The sequence below is a fragment of the Ovis aries genome, chromosome 24 (assembly GCF_016772045.2).
Source record: "Ovis aries strain OAR_USU_Benz2616 breed Rambouillet chromosome 24, ARS-UI_Ramb_v3.0, whole genome shotgun sequence".
Lineage (NCBI taxonomy): Eukaryota > Metazoa > Chordata > Mammalia > Artiodactyla > Bovidae > Ovis > Ovis aries.
The window spans coordinates 39,366,780-39,382,971 of NC_056077.1; the positions used below are offsets into that span (position 1 = coordinate 39,366,780).

At 60.9% G+C, this 16,192-nt stretch overlaps 1 protein-coding gene across 7 annotated transcripts in view; it reads left to right on the plus strand.

Annotated features, from left to right (window-relative positions):
- Nucleotides 1–16,192, plus strand: part of TNRC18 (trinucleotide repeat containing 18) — an 81,020-nt gene that overhangs the window by 61,329 nt on the left and 3,499 nt on the right. For all 7 annotated transcript variants that reach the window (XM_060405735.1, XM_060405737.1, XM_027961631.3 and 4 more), the window contains 9 exons: nt 2,486–2,904; nt 6,546–6,698; nt 6,944–7,085; nt 8,785–8,902; nt 9,325–9,400; nt 9,504–9,612; nt 12,280–12,396; nt 12,685–12,849; nt 13,179–14,482. In XM_060405735.1, coding sequence (XP_060261718.1) covers nt 2,486–2,904; nt 6,546–6,698; nt 6,944–7,085; nt 8,785–8,902; nt 9,325–9,400; nt 9,504–9,612; nt 12,280–12,396; nt 12,685–12,849; nt 13,179–14,482 — 2,603 coding nt within the window. The remainder of the gene's footprint in view (nt 1–2,485; nt 2,905–6,545; nt 6,699–6,943; nt 7,086–8,784; nt 8,903–9,324; nt 9,401–9,503; nt 9,613–12,279; nt 12,397–12,684; nt 12,850–13,178; nt 14,483–16,192) is intronic.

Consider the following 16,192-nt stretch of genomic DNA (forward strand, 5'->3'; position numbering starts at 1 on the left):
CCGACCTTGCATTCCTGGCCTGCGTCTCCCTTGGTCATGGTGTATAATCCTTTCTGTCCGTTTCTGCATTATGTTTACGTTTGTTTATGTCTTCTTGATGGATTGATCATTTTATCATTGCGAAACGTCCTTCTTTATGTCTCGATTTTTGTCTTCAAACCTATTTTGTCTGATAACAGTAGAGACATACCTCAGAGATCATGTGGGTTTAATTCCAGACCAACGCAATGTTGCATTTAGCCAATATTGTAGTACAGTGAGCCACGCAAATGTTTTGGCTTCCCGATGCGGATAAAAGTTATGTTTATACCTTACTGTAGTCGTAAAGGTGCAATAGTATTATGTCTTAAGAAAAAAAGCACACACCTCAGGTAAAAAATATTTTGTTGCTAAAAATCGACAACCGTCTTCTGAGCCTTCAGTGAGTTGCAGTAGTAACATCAGAGATCGCTGGTCACAGATATAACAAGCATGATGATATAGTATAATGATGAGAAAGTTGAAATCTTGTGAGAATTACCAAAATGTGACAGAGGCATAGAGGGAACAAGTCTATCATCCATAGACTTGCTTGACGCAGGGTTGCCGCCGATCTCGAGTTGGTAAAAAGGTGCAGCGAGTGAGGCTTGTCTACAGCCAGTGCAGCTCAGTTTTGGTTACTGTTTGTATTGTACGTCTTTTTTAATCCCTTGGCTTTCAGCCTATTTTTGTCTTATTTTCTTCTCTACTAGTTTTTGTCTGTTTTCTCGGCCTGTTCCTTTGTTCCTCCTTTCTGCCTTGTTTCTTTGGGGAGGAGACATTTCACTGGACGCTGGCTGGGAATCAAGGGTGGGGGTTCTGATCCCTGCTTCCGTCTCTGCGGGCCTCGTGCTTGTCCTCACTGCGGGGCCCTGACGAGACCGCGTCCTCTGTTCCAGGCACAGCTTGTGCTGCCCCAAAGGCTCTTAACTGTTATCTTCCTACCCAATCTTACCATGAGCAAGAGGCTCCAACCTCTGCTCTCCCAGGCGAGTGTCCAGTCCTGGTCGCCGCCCTGTCCCGCCCCGGCTCCCTGTGCAGTGAGCCTGCAGTGTCCTGTGTATGTCCAGGATTTCAGGTGGCTTTCTGCAAGGGACCTGTCATCAGGTGGGGTCTCATTCCCTCATGCCCAGAAGCAGAGCTCACAGGCCAAGAGTGTCTTTTGGCCTGCACCCTAATCAGCCAAGAAAGCCCCAGCCGTCTCCCCTGCAGCAGGAAGTCTGTTAACAAAAGATGAATTAATAGGATCCTCGTTCTTTGCAAGTGGTTCCTTCTCCTGGAGTGTGGCCCCTCCCCTGGCCCTGCCCTTGCTGCCGCCGAGGCTGCATCTGTTGGGGTGATGGGTCTCAGCCTCCCGCAAGAGCCTTTGTGGCCAGGCTGCTGGCTGCCCAAGGGTCAGTAGGCCTGAGGTTCAGCCCTGGCTTCTCAGCTGACCCGGGGCAAGTCCTTCTCTAGGGCGGTCCGCCCAGGACTGTCACAGACATCTCGTCCCTGGGGTCTGCCTGGAGGAGGCAGGCCCTCTTCATTCCCCTGATGGGGAGAAGCACCACTCACCCCCATTTAGAGTCTTTTCCTGGCCAGCAGCTCTGGGCCAAGCTCTGTGCTGTACAACGCTGGGGGCTCCAGGAGAAGGTGGGGATCTATTTCCGGGGGCGGAGCACACCAAGATAGACAAACACAGACGGGACCTCTGCAGTGTGCCATGTACCTGTGGTGAGGAGGGGTGGCCCGAGGACTCCCCAGGGCGTGGAGTGGGTCTTCTCAGAAAGGAGGCTGCAGTCATCCAGGTGGAGGGCAGGGAGAGATGGTGCTCTGGGCAGAGGAGCCAGAAGGAGCGAAGACCGGGGGGCTTACAAGGGCAGAGGACAGCGGATGTTGGGGAGAGGTTGTGCATTCAAGGAGCCCAGGAGCTGGGCGGAAGCCGGGGGCTGCCCTGCAGCAGAGGGAAGTAGCCCCCTGGCTGTGGGGAGGAGCTGGGTCTCAGATCTGTTTGGGTTCTGGGGAATCCTGTCCTCTTGAAAGGGGAGTGGGTGTCTAGGACCCCCCAACTTTGAGAGGCGAGGCTCTACTGGGGCTCGGGGATTTTGTGTGGATTTTCCCACCCGCCTCCCTTAGAGCTGCTGCCGTGCAGGTGTGGGGCCCTCCCCGGCTCACCCTCCCAGGGCTCCCGGATTCCCGAGGAGGCCCAGGAAGAGCCGGGAAGCTTACACGTGCCCAGGCAGGAGACGCCACATTCCCAGACGGTGCTTCGGGGCGAAGGTTCCGGAGCAGAATCTGGGCAGCCTGGGGGGATTCGGGATGGGAGTGGGCCACAGTCCTCTTGATCTTGGGCCTCGGGTTCCTCCCCGGAAGCGGCAGAAGCCTCCCTGGGCGGCCTCGTCCCTGCAGCAGGGGTCGGGTCGCCAGGGTGGGAAGCTGAGAGCCGCAGAGCACCCCGTCCACAGCCGCCCCCCTCACCTGCACGCAGGCACGGAGTTCGAGTACACCGACTCAGAGAGCGAGGTCAAGGTGCGGAAGCGGTCACCCGCCGGGCTGCTGCGGCCCAAGAAGGGGCTGGGGGAGCCAGGTCCTGCCCTGGCCGTGCCTGGTGCGCGTGCCCCCGGCCCCAGCAGCCCCGACAAGGCCAAGCTGGCAGCCGAGAAGGGGCGCAAGGCCCGCAAGTCGCGGGGCCCCAAGGAGCCAGGCCCGGAGGCGGGCCCCGAGGCCAGCGACGACGACCTGTGGACGCGCCGGCGCAGCGAGCGGATCTTCCTGCACGACGCCTCGGCGCCCCCCGCACCCAGCAGCGCCGCACCCGCCGCCAAGCCCGGCCGCTGCGCCAAGGCCGGGCTGCCCAGCCCGCGCAAGGACGCCGGCCGCGCCAGGGACAGGAAGGACCCCAGGAAGGTAGGCCCGGGGCGGGGAGGCCGGGAGGCCGGGGGGCAGCGCGATGCTGAGAGCTCCGTTGGTGCTGGGCACTCCTCTGGGTGCCCCCTCGACGGGCGTCTTTGTTGAGGACACCCGACAGCTGGGCTAGTAAGTGCCGTTGTGTGAAACATGGGCTCAGGTGGTGTTCCAAGGCCTCTGTGGGAACTATCACGCGCTCCCGGCAGTGACTGCTGTCGGTGACGAAGGCTCACCACAAGGAAATCCTCGTTTGTTGAGAAGTTAGTGAAAATCGAGGTGGGGTTTTTTTTTTCCCCAGTCCGAGGGAACACCTACCTTTTGAGAACTCTGTGAGAAGTCTGTACTGATGAGGCCTGCTGCCCTTCCAGCTTTGGGTGGCTGCACTCATAACCGCACAGCCAGCTCACAACACTGGTCTCTGGCTCAGACCCCTCTGCCCCACGTCCCCCACACCACAGTGTCATTCTCGAGAAAGCCACCGACAGGGATGGGACTCGGTGTCGGCCGGTAGTAAGAAAGGGGCTGCGGTTTGAGTGGCATCCACAGGGACCCCTCATTCGTGACCCCTCACGGCCGAAGCCACCCCGGGTTTTTCTGGTCCCTGGAGAGAAGATGCTGGAATAATACATAATGATGATGACTGTACCGGGGGGTCCACGGTGGGGGCGAGGCATGTCCTCACCGCTCTGCATGGATGCTGTATGTGCTGATGGAGGGACGCGCATGTCGTCTGCTGAAACACGTCTGACTCCAACTCCCCTGAGCTGGCGCAGACCCCACAGGTGGAGCCCCCGCCCCACCCCCGAGGCCAGGCGCAAGTCCCAGGTGGTTCCCTGTGCTCTCTATCCACCTGGCTGTAAACCAAGGACTTTCATGACTCCACCCCGCCCTCCTCAGGTCAATAATTCCCCAAAATGACAACTCGGGAAGACACTCAATTTACTGGTCCAGTTTCTCGTAAAAATGCAGCTCGGGAGCAGCTGGTTGGAGGAGACGTGCGGGGCAGGGCGTGTGTGAAGGGGCGCCGAGCCCCGTGCCCCTTCCAGCACGCCTCGGTGTGTGGACCAGCCCTCCGGTGGTTGGAGCCCCAGCGCTGAGGGGTTTTCGTGGCCGCTTCATCACAGAGGCATGATGGAGAGCAGTCACTCAGGTTCCGTCCAGCCCCTTGCTCCTCTCCCAAGAAGGGGGATGAGGCCGAAGTGTCAAGCTTGGGTCGTGGCTGGTCTTTCTGCAGACTAGGCCCCATCCTGAGGCCATCCACAGGCTCATCACTCGTCCCCTTCGTAGAACAGAGGATGCGCCTGTGAGCCCGGAAATGCCAGGGCGCCGTAGGAGCGCTGTATCAGGAACACAGCAGGGGGCGGGGAGAGACCAAGTACATACTGCTTTTGACATCACAGGCCACGTAAGGAGGGTTTTACAAACCACGTAAGGAAGTCTTACAGACTGCACCTCTCAGGTAGCCCCGGAACCGTCGCAGTCAGCCCAGTGGCTAATGATTATCAGAGCTGAGCTTAGAGCATTGGAGGCCTGCTGCCCGAGCCCTTAACCACAGGGCTCCCAGCCCCTCTGAGCCTTTCCCCAAAAGGCAGCTTCCGTTAGAAGAGGACCAGGGGCTCACCTGATCCCAGCCTGCTGACGATACAGTCAAAGACGGGGCGGAACAGATTAACTGTCTAAGACGTCAGACATGAAGGAAATCACTCCAGGGCCAGAGTTCCCTGTTCTGTGAGATGCACTCTTGGGTCCTGCTTTCTGGATTTGCAGTTAGATCTTGTGCATTCCCGTGTGCCGTGAGCTTTTTAGTTTACTCTTCTTTCTTTCTTTTTTAAACTCACTCTCTAAGTGAAGGAGTAGCACCCCACCATCTGGCCATCCCCGTGGTTTTCCACATCGCCTGCCAGCAGCCATCCTGGCCACCGGTGATCTGGTTGATGATGGTGTTTGGCCATGGCAATCCTCCCAGCAGTGAACATTCTGCTCTGTGTATAGAACCTGTCACCTTTGGAATTCTTTTCTCCTTTTAAAAGAAGAAATGTTCCTTAGAAATGGGCTTTCTGGAAAGAAGAAATGTTTCTTAGAAATGGGCTTTCTGGTTAGTGGGAAAGACAGAGTTACCAGTTTTATCTGATTGTAACAGTAATTGGATGATAAAGAAAAGGAAGAAAATTAAATTCCCTGCAGCGATAACTTTTTTTTTTTTTTTGCTGTCAATCCCTTCCCTCCTGAGTGTGCAACTGCAAAGACATGCCCCGTAAGACAGGCTGCCTGTTCAATAATAGAAGTCAGGTGGGAAAGGAGACACAGCCACGTGAAAAACTGCCCTTCCACCCCCAAGATGCCTTCTGGTTTCAGAAATGGGAACAGGATTACAAGACGCATCAGAAATAAGAAAATACAGTGTGTGTGTGTGTGTGTGCGCGCGCGCGCGTGTGTGTGTGTGTGTGTGTGCGTGCGCGCCGAGTTCCTTCAGCATATATAAAGTTGTATATATATATTTCTCCCCCCAAATAGAGATTAAAGCGGACGCATTTGTCCGTGTAACATTCCCCACTTTGTCCTTTAACGCTGTTGGCTTTGGCGCTCGCCCGTCTCTTGTGGAAGCTGTGACTTCTGCTGCTGTCTTGGTAGCATTTGCCCAGTCTCCTTTTTTTCTGTCTTAATTTCTGTCTCCCCTGGCCCATGACTCGGTCATTGGTATGAGGCACGTTTCTTCTAAAATGCACAGTGTGACCCCCACCCTTGCCTCCCGTCACCTCTATGGTCTGAGCCGGCTTCCTGCCCCGAATATCATCACGTGCGTTTCCCATGCTGGACCTTGGCCCCTGGGATAGAAGCTTGTAACTGTATCTGTGGATACACCGGGTGGCTGGACATCTAGGTTGTTCCCACTCCTTTGCTCTGATAAGTGGAGCCTCGCACAGTCCCCGTGCGCTGGCCTGCTTTCCATGCCCCCAGGGGAGGGAGCATCCCAGATCCACCCTGGGGGCTTTGAGCTAGGTGTCCCCACTGCTGGGGCGAGAGGAAGGTAACCGCTGGTCCCCAGAAGTGCCCCAGGCAGTGGGGGCATGGTTCTGCACGCTCCTGCCAGGAATGTGCCTGCCTCGCCGAGTGACACTGTCGTCATTCTTGGCCTCATTCAGCAGAGGGAGAAACAGGCAGGCAGCCAGATGAATTTCAGGTCTCCACGCCAAGGCACCTCGGCCGGCTGGTCAGAATAAAAAGGGAGGCCTCTCCTCCGTGTCTGCCAGATACACTTGGCAGAGGCTGGGGGGACGGAGGCTGCACAGCGGAATTTTCGGTAAATTCCCATCCATGTTTAAGGGGAAAAAAGTACTGTGTGTGCACAAATGTGTTTGCGTAGCCTGTGAGTCTACATGGTTGTGTGTGGTTGGGGAAAGTTCTGGAAAGGACACGCCATGCTGTTATCATTCCCTCTAGTCACCTCTGCGCTTGGTGGGATCATTGGAGAGGAACTCAGTTACATGCACGTCGATATTCTTTTTTTTTCTTATAACAAGTAATATATAGTGGCAATAAAGCAAGATTAAAACCAGAAATGCTTGCCGGGGGCGGGAGGGTGAGTGTGGGCCCTGGGCCCGCTCTGCCCTCTGACAGCCACTCTCTGGCTTCATCCCCAGAAGAAGAAGGGCAAGGAGGCCGGATCTGGAGCCTCGCTGCCACCGCCCCGCGTTCCCGCCCTGCCCGCCGAGGCCCGGGCCCCTCATACCAGCTCCCCGGCCTCCGCCAAGAGGAGCAAGGCCAAGGCCAAGGGCAAGGAGGTGAAGAAGGAGGTGAGGTTCCCCGGGGGCCCAGGCACGGCAGAGTTGCTTTGTTCAGTTGACAGATGCGGGTGACCCTGGGTGCCCCCACCCCAAGATCTGTGTGCAGCTGGAGGTGCTCACTCAGCACGTCTTGTCCTCTTCCTGGCGCTCAGGTGGGATCTGGCTACTCTCTGTGCCACGCTGCATGGCAGCCTGACGGTGACCCCGGGGTCCGGCCCGGCCTCAGCCGTCGGTCTGTCCTGCTCTGTTCTCAGAACCGGGGCAAGGGGGGAGCCGTGAGCAAGCTGATGGAGAGTATGGCCGCTGAGGAGGACTTTGAGCCCAACCAGGACTCGAGCTTCTCTGAGGATGAGCACCTGCCCCGAGGCGGGGCGGCGGAGCGGCCGCTGACCCCAGGTGAGCGCCCGCTGTGCCGCGTCGGCTCAGGCCTGGAGTATGGGGGTGCAGGGGGTTCCCCGGAGGCGGCTGCCAGCAGGGCCCAAGTGGGCCAGGCCGGGCTTGCACAGAGGGGACAGGGTGACGGGGGGATGGTGTGTGCAGAGGCCCCACGGTTGGACGGGAGCATGGCAGTGCCCGAAGTAAGATGCAGCAAGGCCAGCGTGAGTCTGAGCTGGTCAGTCGGGGCGGGCGAGCGGCCTTGGACTGGCGGCAGGCAGAGCAGAACCCCTGTCTCGAGGGCCTTGGTGTGGGGGTTTGGACTTCGCCCTGAAAACAGTAAGGCAGAGGTCAGGGCGGTCAGGGCGGTTTCATGGTGAGCTCTTTGGCTGGTGTGTAGACCAGGAACTGGAGGGCTGGGGCAGGGAGTGGGCACCAGGAAGCTGAGCTAGCAGACTGTTGGGGGATCCGAGGGAGTGGAGGGCTGGGGAGTGGGTCCAGGGGGTGGGACCCCTGTCGGGGGAGCTAGGGGCACACAGGTGGGATGGAGCGTTCGGGGGCTGTGTGAGCAGATGCGGGGAGGCAAGGCCTGTGGACGGCTGTTGGCAGGTGGGGGCAGCTGTCATCGAGGTGGGTCACAGAGGGAGGCACCGGGCTTTGGTGGCTGGGGTTTGGGGTGCCTGGAGGACATCCCAGGGAGGCGACATCCCAGGGAGATGACTTCTAGTAGGCACTTGGACCTGGGGGTCTGGAGCTTGAGATTAAAGACTGTGAATTGGTGGGGGAGTACAGTGAGAAGAGCGGGGCCAGCCCCCAGGAGCTTTGTCACCTACTGAGGAGTGTATTTGTCAGCTACCGCTGTGTAAGGACCAAGCACGCAGACTCAGTGATGGGTGGAACAGGCTGCCGGCAGGACGGCGGGGTGACCTCAGCTGGGCTTGCGCTGGTGATAATGGGATGGCTAGCAGTCCACTGACACCAGGGACAGGTCTGCCCCACCTGGGCTGCTGGGCTGCTCAGGGCTTCTTCTCTCATGGCCCTGCTACCAGAGGCTTGAGAGGGACCGGAAGGCCCTGGAGGGAGCCCTCCCTTCAGATTCAAGTGCTTCTCCCCTTAACCACTGGCTAAAGCAGGTCACATGGCCATGCCCAAGGTCAAGAGGTGAGAAGTCCATTGTACCCACGCTGAGGCTGTGGCAGGGGTGTGGGTGCAGGCAGGGACCGAGACCTGGGCCCGTCACTCCGTCCATCCCACCCAGCGATCTGGGTTTCTCTGAGTGAGGTGACGGCAGTGAGGGGCTGCGTCCAGGGTCCTACAGAGAGGAAGACTGGGTCCAGGAGGCTGAAGCAGCGTGGGTGGGCCTGGCGGAGAATGGAGGGGAAGAGGGAGCAGCAGGCTTGGCCGGCCTGGTCGGGGCAGGGAGCTCAGCCGTGGGGGTGTTGCTGCCAGAGTAGACAGCGCTCCCGGTGGGGAAGGCCGGGGACCGCGGCTGCAGGGCTGCAGTGGGGTCTGATGGCACGGAGCCTCCGGCTGAGGCTCAGCGAGCGCTGGTCCTTGCATGGGCGTCAGCCGGGTTCCCACCTGCCTGGGGTCTTTGCAGACGCTGGGGACGGGGGCCTGTGCGCGGTGGGCATGTGTGCGCGCGGGCACACTGCAGGGAGGGGTGTTGGGGTGGCCAGGCTGGCCCCTGCTCCAGCCCCGTCTCACCGCCCGCCCGCAGCCCCTCGCTCCTGCATCATCGACAAGGATGAGCTGAAGGACGGCCTGCGCGTGCTCATCCCCATGGACGACAAGCTGCTGTACGCGGGGCACGTGCAGACCCTGCATTCGCCAGACATGTGAGTCGGGGCGGGCCGCCCCGCGCAGAGCCTCAGACCCCCACCCAGAGCCTTGCTGGGCTGCTGTGGGCGCCTTGCTTCAGCTCTCTGAGCTGTGGCTTCCCCGCTCCCCCCCATAGGATGGGGGCACACTCTGTGGGTGGGCCAGGGGGCAGGGCAGACTCCCAGGTGGCCCCCAGGTGGACAGGGCTCAGTGGGAGGGAGCAGGAGAGGGCATGCTGGCCTTGCCTGCGTCTGCGACCCCGCCTGGTCGTGTGGAGGAGATGGGCCCAGAGTGGGGAGACCTGCCCCAAGCTTGTGCGGCAAGTCAGGAACCCCCCGGCTTGCACACCCCATCCTGGTGGCCGCGGAGGTAGAGCTGGCCGTGGGCTGGAGCGGGGGTGCCCGAGGGGACCTCACATCTCTTCGCCCCATCTTTGCAGATACCGAGTGGTGGTGGAGGGTGAGCGCGGGAACCGGCCCCACATCTACTGCCTGGAGCAGCTGCTGCAGGAGGCGGTGAGGGCGGGGCCGCGGGGCTGCTGCAGGAGGCGGTGAGGGCAGGGGTGCGGGCGGCAGGCGGCGCTACAGCCAGCCTGGTGCTCACTCCTCCCCTCCCCAGATCATCGACGTGAGGCCGGCCTCCACGCGCTACTTGCCGCAAGGGACCAGGATCGCGGCCTATTGGAGCCAGCAGTACCGCTGCCTCTACCCTGGCACGGTGGTCCGAGGTGAGACCCGCCCCCAAGACCCTCACGGCACCCCCATTTCTCAGCGTGTCAGCCTGGATCCATTTGGTTCCTGAAGGCCAGCTCAGACAGACTTAAGCATTGAGTTTTATTGGCGTTGAGCGTGATTGGCGCGGGGACTGTCCCCCGGGCTCATCAGGACTCAGGGTCCCTGTGTCCGTCAGCCATGCTCTCAGCTGTGCTGGCTTCACTCCCCACGCCCGAGGACTCTCTCCTTCTGAACAGACCCTGTCCTCATGGAATGCCCCGCTTTCCCATCTGAGTCCCAGGATGGAGTTGCACTGACCTGGCCTGGGTCACCTGGCTTACGTGTCTTGCGCTCGTCCTTGCTAGGGAGTGAGGCAGCTTCCGGGTTTTGCCTGTGGGCTGGAAGAGCCGGGAAGGCGGCTTCTCTAGGGAATCTGACCCCGTGAGCAGAATAAGCGGTTGACAGCTGGGCAGACACAGGGAAACAGTAGCCCACAGACATGGGTGTGGATGCAGACGGAGCTGGCAGGTGGGCAGGCGCTGGACGCTGAGCTGGTGCAGAGCCAGTGCATCTGGGAGCCAGGAGTCTGGGCGTGTGTTACAGCCCAAGTCAAACCCGGGGCAAAGGGAGTCCACCTGTCGGCCATCTAGGTCACCTGTATGTGCCCAGGAGATGGGGACGGAGCGCTGGGCTGGAGTCCCCTGACAAAGGGGGCCCTGCCTCCCCATCCAGCTCTCCTGGGGCTCCAGCCTCCCGAGCCCCACGAGCTGGCGGCTGGGACCTGCCCTTGCAGTCCTGCTGAGAATCCCACCTCTCGCCTGTGCCGCGTCTCGTGTCTGTCTCTTCTGTCTCTTTCCCTCCTTGTGGCAGAGGACCTTCTCATGGCTTCCAGAGAGAAAGCGTCCATAGGAGGGAAACTCCTCAAGTACACACACGTCCGAGCCTCCTTGTTCTCCCCCAGTCTTTAGAGGTAGTTCATCTGGGTATAAATTCTACATTGGAAATCACCTTCCCTCGCTTTTTCTGAAGTCAGCATTCTGTTTTATCTGGACTCGGACTTGGCGCCGACCCTATTCCCAGATCTGGAGTCTCATGTGGTCTGTCTGTCTCTCTCTGTTTCTTTGTCTCTCTCCTGTGTGTCTGTCTCTCTGTCTCTCTCTGTCTCCTCTGTGTCTGTCTTTCTGTCTCTCCTCTGTGTCTGTCTGTCTTTCTCTCTCTCCTCTGTGTCTGTCTGTCTGTCTCTCTCTCCTCTGTGTCTGTCTGTCTGTCTCTGTCTCCTCTGTCTGTTTGTCTTTCTCTCTCTCCTCTGTGTCTGTCTGTCTTTCTCTCTCCTCTGTGTCTGTCTCTCTCTCTCCCCTCTGTGTCTGTCTGTCTCTCTCTTCCTCTCTGTGTCTCTGTCTATTCCTCCCTGTCTCTCTCTCTCTTTCTGTCTCTTTCTGTGTCTCTCTGTCTCTCTGTGTGTGTTTTGTTGGGTATTTGGGGGAAGGGCGCTTTGGTTTGGAAGTAGATTTCCAGTTTCTGGAGATTTCTCTCATCTCTCTCCTTGGAGAGTCTCCCCCCTCATTTACCCTCTTTCCCTGGGTCTCACACTCGTCTGGTGGCCCTCTCCTGCTGTCTTTTGCCCATCTTTTTCTTTTATTTTTTTGTTCTACTTTCTGGGAGATTTCCTCACCCCTGCCTTCTGGCCCTTCTATTCTGTTGCCCTTTTGATGTGTCTGCTATTGTTTATAACATTCCTAAAGGTTCTTTCTTACTCTTTGAGTTTGCCTGTTTTTAGCGCTCTCTCTCTTTCCTGGATCCCTTTTTCCCTGAGGCCATCGTGTTTCCCTTTGCGGTTTCTTCAGCTCCGTTTCCTTCTCCAGTCCCCTCCCCTCTCTGCGGGCTCTGGTCTGTACCTCTGTCCTTCTGCTGGTTTTGCTGGAGGCTGTTCTTTCATCCCTGGCGGTGCTCAGCAAGGGGACTGGAAGCTGTGTGTGGGCAGGGCCTGACGACGGGGGTGCCAAGTACGAGCACCGGTGGCTCCTCGCCCGCCAGCCCTCCTGTGGCGCCGTCCTTCGGGACTTGGGGCTCCGCGTCTGGCACCTAGGAGTGGGGCTGGGGGTCACTATTCAGTGTTTGGACTTCCCTGTCGCCCGGGTTGGTGTGGTGCCCACCACCCTCCTCCGCTGTGCCCAGTGTCCTGGCGGGAAGCTTGCAGCTGCCGTGTGACCCCTAGTCTGCCCAGTGACCCCTGCATCCCTGCCTGCAGAGGCGCTTGGCACTCAGGAGAGGGGACCCTGGGGGTCCCCTGTGAAAGCTGGCTTCCTTCCCTTTGGTGCAGTGGGCCCAGCATGGAGGAGTCCTGCTCGTCCACTCGGGTGTCATCTTCCGAGAGGCTGCATTCTGGCAGCTGCTGTGCTCCGGCCTGCTCCCTCTGCTGTGTGGCCCCACGCTCGCTGTTCCTTCATCACTCTGGGGAGGGCCTTGGATAGGTGGACATGGCCACATGCCTGGCTGGACCCAGGGAGCCCACACTCCCGGGACTGCCCGGCTCAAAGCCCATGTCCTGCTCCACTGCCCACCTGCCCTCACGCGTCGTCCACCCGGGGCTGCTCAGTGTCTGGTGTCTGCTCCCCTTTGCCCCGCATCTGCCAGGGGGCCCAGGCCTGTGGGCCTCCCCTGACCCTGCTGTCCTCCAACAGGCTTGCTGGGCCTGGAAGATGACGGGGACCTCATCACCGTGGAGTTCGACGACGGGGACACCGGGAGGATCCCCCTCTCGCACATCCGCCTCCTGCCGCCTGACTACAAGATCCAGTGTGAGTGGTGGTCTGGGACCCCCCCTCCCCCGCCCCGCCCCTTGACCAGTAAGAAACCCGGGCTTCCGAGGGGAGAGGCCTCATCCCGGCTCAAGAAAGCCCCACTACATGCAGGTGCAGACCCCTGAGCTGCGTCCCTGCAGACGGGCCTCCGGCCTGACCAGTAGCTGGTCCAGGCTTCGCTGCAACGTCCGATTCCCTTCCACCCCTCTGCCCATGACGAGTGATGCTCCAGCAGCAGTGGGGGGCGGAGGCCGGGCCTGAGCGGCTGTCTGTCCTGCCCCGCAGGTGCGGAGCCATCCCCGGCACTTCTGGTGCCAAGCGCCAAGCGCCGCAGCCGGAAGACCAGCAAAGACGCCGGGGAGAACAAGGACGGGGCCGCGCCGGCGTCCGAGGAGCCCAGCGCCAAGGCTCGGGGTCGTGGGCGGAAACCCAGCACCAAAGCCAAGAGCGGTGCGTTTTGGGGGCCGGCCCGCCGGCACGTGGGGTCTGCCGCACTCTTGGGGTGTCTGCACAGAGACCCCGCTGCCCGCCTGTGCGGAACGCTGACAGGAAGCAGGCTCAGGTCGCTTGTGGATCTTTCAGAGGCTGAGCCGAGGTCCAGGCAGGCGTGTTCTTCCAGAATCCAGTGCAGGGCGCCCAGGGCAGTGGCGGTGTGAGAGCCGCTCATCCCGAGGACCTGAGAGGCCCCCCAGCTCTGCCCGGCCCTGCAGGGCCAGGAGGGAAATGGGCCCGCTGGACCCCCCACCCTGACTCACGGGGCTGCTCCTCCTCTCTTGCAGACAGAGCTGCCGTCCTGGAGGAGGGGGGCTCAGCAGATGGCGTCCCCAGTACCCCACTGGCCCTGGAGCCCGTCAGCACCCCAGGTTCCAAGAAGAGCCCCCCAGAACCCGTGGACAAGCGGGCCAAGACCCCCAAGGCTCGCCCGGCGCCCCCACAGCCTAGCCCAGCACCATCCACCTTTGCCAGCTGCCCGGCTCCCGAGCCCTTTGGGGAGCTGCCAGCCCCTGCGGCAGCCCTGGCCCCCGCCCCCCTCGTGACCGTGCCCATCGCCATGCCCGCCACCCGCCCCAAGCCCAAGAAGGCCCGGGCTGCGGAGGAGTCGGCCAGCAAGGGCGCCCGGAGGCCGGGGGAGGAGGCCGAGCTGCTGGTCAAGCTGGACCACGAGGGCGTGACGTCACCCAAGAGCAAGAAGGCCAAGGAGGCCCTGCTTCTGCGGGAGGAGCCCAAGGGCCTGCTAGGCCTGGGCAGCTACGCGCCAGCAGCCGGGAGCCCTGAGCCCAAGGCCGCCCGGCCCAAGGCTGCGGATGGCGACCTGGCCCAGGAGCCCGCGGTCGGGCTCGCGTTCGAGGACTCGGGGACCCCCAAGAGCCCGGACAAGGGCCAGGCCGAGCAGGACGGGGCTGAGGAGTTGGAGAGCGGCAGCAGCAGCGGCGGCAGCAGCAGCGACAGCGGCAGCGGCAGCAGCAGCTCCGAGACGGAGGGCGAGGAGGACGGCCGGGGCGGCGGTGGGCGGAACTGCAGCGCCTCCAGCTCCAGGGCCTCGTCCTCCTCCTCCTCCTCCTCGTCCTCGTCCTCCTCGTCCTCGTCGTCGTCCTCCTCCTCCTCCTCCTCCTCCTCGTCTTCGTCTTCCTCCTCCTCCTCGTCTTCGTCCTCCTCCTCCTCGTCTTCGTCCTCCTCCTCCTCCTCCTCCTCCTCCTCCTCCTCCTCCTCTACCACAGACGACTCCTCCTGCAGCTCGGATGACGAGGCCGCCCCTGCCCCCACGGCCAGTCCCTCTGCCCCACCGGCCCTCCCCAGCAAGGCGCCCAAGCAGGCGGGCAAAGCCCGCTCCTCGGCCCACTCCCCCGGCAAGAAGGCGCCGGCGCCCGCAGCCCAGGCTCCCCCGCCACAGCCCACGCCTCCTCTGCCGCCCAAGGCCCAGGCCGGGGCCAAGAGCCGGCCCAAAAAGAGAGAGGGCGTCCACCTCCCCACTACCAAGGAGCTGGCCAAGCGGCAGCGCCTGCCGTCCGTGGAGAACCGGCCCAAGATAGCCGCCTTCCTGCCCGCCCGGCAGCTCTGGAAGTGGTTCGGCAAGCCCACCCAGGTAGGTGCGGCGAGGGGTCGTCTTTCCCTGTCGTCCCAGCAGCCCCACGGTGGAGGGTTGGGTCACGGCTGTGGAGTCCATGTGACTCCCGAGTCCCACCCGTCCCAGAGCAGCGCTGCCCCCCTGGTCCCGGGGACCTAGACCCACCTTGGATGCACCCGGTTGACCCCCACATTCCTGTGGCAGGCCTGTAGTGACCGGGCAGCTGGTCTCAAAGCCACGTGGCCACGTGTCCTGAGTTTCTCTCTGGCTGGCCAGGTTAGCAGTTTAGCAGAGGCACTTCTTTCCCTCTTGGCAGGTCGAAGTCCAGGGCTGAGTCTCCTGGGCCTGGCTGGGTCCCTGCCCGCCCTGAGCTAGTCAGGGTGGCCCAGAAGGCCCAGCGCTTGTGGCCGCCCCTGGAGTGGGTCGGGGTCAGTCCTGCAGAAGGACCCCTCCTGGCCCACCCTGTGCCTTGTGCACACACAGACACACTTGTGCACGCACATGCACGCACATACGTGAAGCTTCTGTATGTAGAAGGGGAACAGCCCAGAGGCCACCAGTCCGCCCCACGCCCCTGGGAAGGAAGAGCCGGGCTCCTGGTCCATGGTTATAGCCAGTCAGGTCAGGTTTGCCCACAGCATCCGCTGCCCTGAGCCAGGGTCCTCTGAGGTCACGCGGGAGTCAGGTGCCCTGCTGGGTGTGGGCCTCCGTAACGCCAGGCAGGCAGGCTTTAGGGGTTCGGTTCTATGGTGATGTATCGAGACTCACTTGGGGGTTTCTGTCTTGGCAGCAGCCTTTTAGGGCTAGCCACTGTGCCAGCCAGGGGCGGTTGGATCCCCTGGTGTGGGGCAGACAGCTCCACCTGGCCCCAGGCTGTACCCCCAAAGACTGTGTAGGATAGGGTGGGGGATCCCTTTGTCAGACAAGGGGATGTCCTCCCACTCCCTCAGCTCGTGCTCTCCTTCCAACATCCTTGCCTTTGATTCGTCACCTGGGGTCATCTGGGGCAGAAGATCTGCTTCTTGACCCTGCAGGGCGTGAGCTATCTGACTTTCATCCACCCTGGATTGCGGGCTCCAGGCTGAAAGCGCCTCTCTTGGCAAGGCCACTACTCGAGACAGCAAACTGGGATGTAGGGATTCTTTTAGGGTCTTTGCTGATGAGCCACACTCAGACATTCCTGACCAGGCCCGCCAGAGCCCTGATCCAGGCAGGCACTTTATCCAGGGACTTAACAAGGAGCGGTGGTTTCTGAGCCAAGGACAGGCCCACCCTCACCACCCTGTCCCCAGGGCGACTGGCCGCTTCCCTATCTTAGCATCTGTTCTCTGCACATTCCAGTGTCACTGTTACTGAGTGCACTTACTGCTGCAGAGGTCTGAGCACAGGGCCAAACGCAGTAGAAAAGTCTGCGGTTTCCAGCTTCAGGTCCAGCCAGACCCAGCAGCCCAAAGGCTGTCTTCAGATCCCTCTCAGACCTGTGCTCCCTTCTCTCTCTGTCCTGCTCTCCTTCTCCGGCAGCTCCTCTCCTCTCGGCAGTAGTCAGCCCCGAGGCTTTCAGCTGACCTGCTAGCTCAGAAGTGACAGTGGGAAGGAAGGATCTTTTTTTAAAAATTAGGGTTCCAGGGAAAGTGGGTGGAGCCTCCTTTGGCTTAGGGCCTGAGCACACCCCGAGCCAATCACAGTGGCCAGAAGGAGGGTGGGCTGTTTGGATTGGCCAGGTCGGGT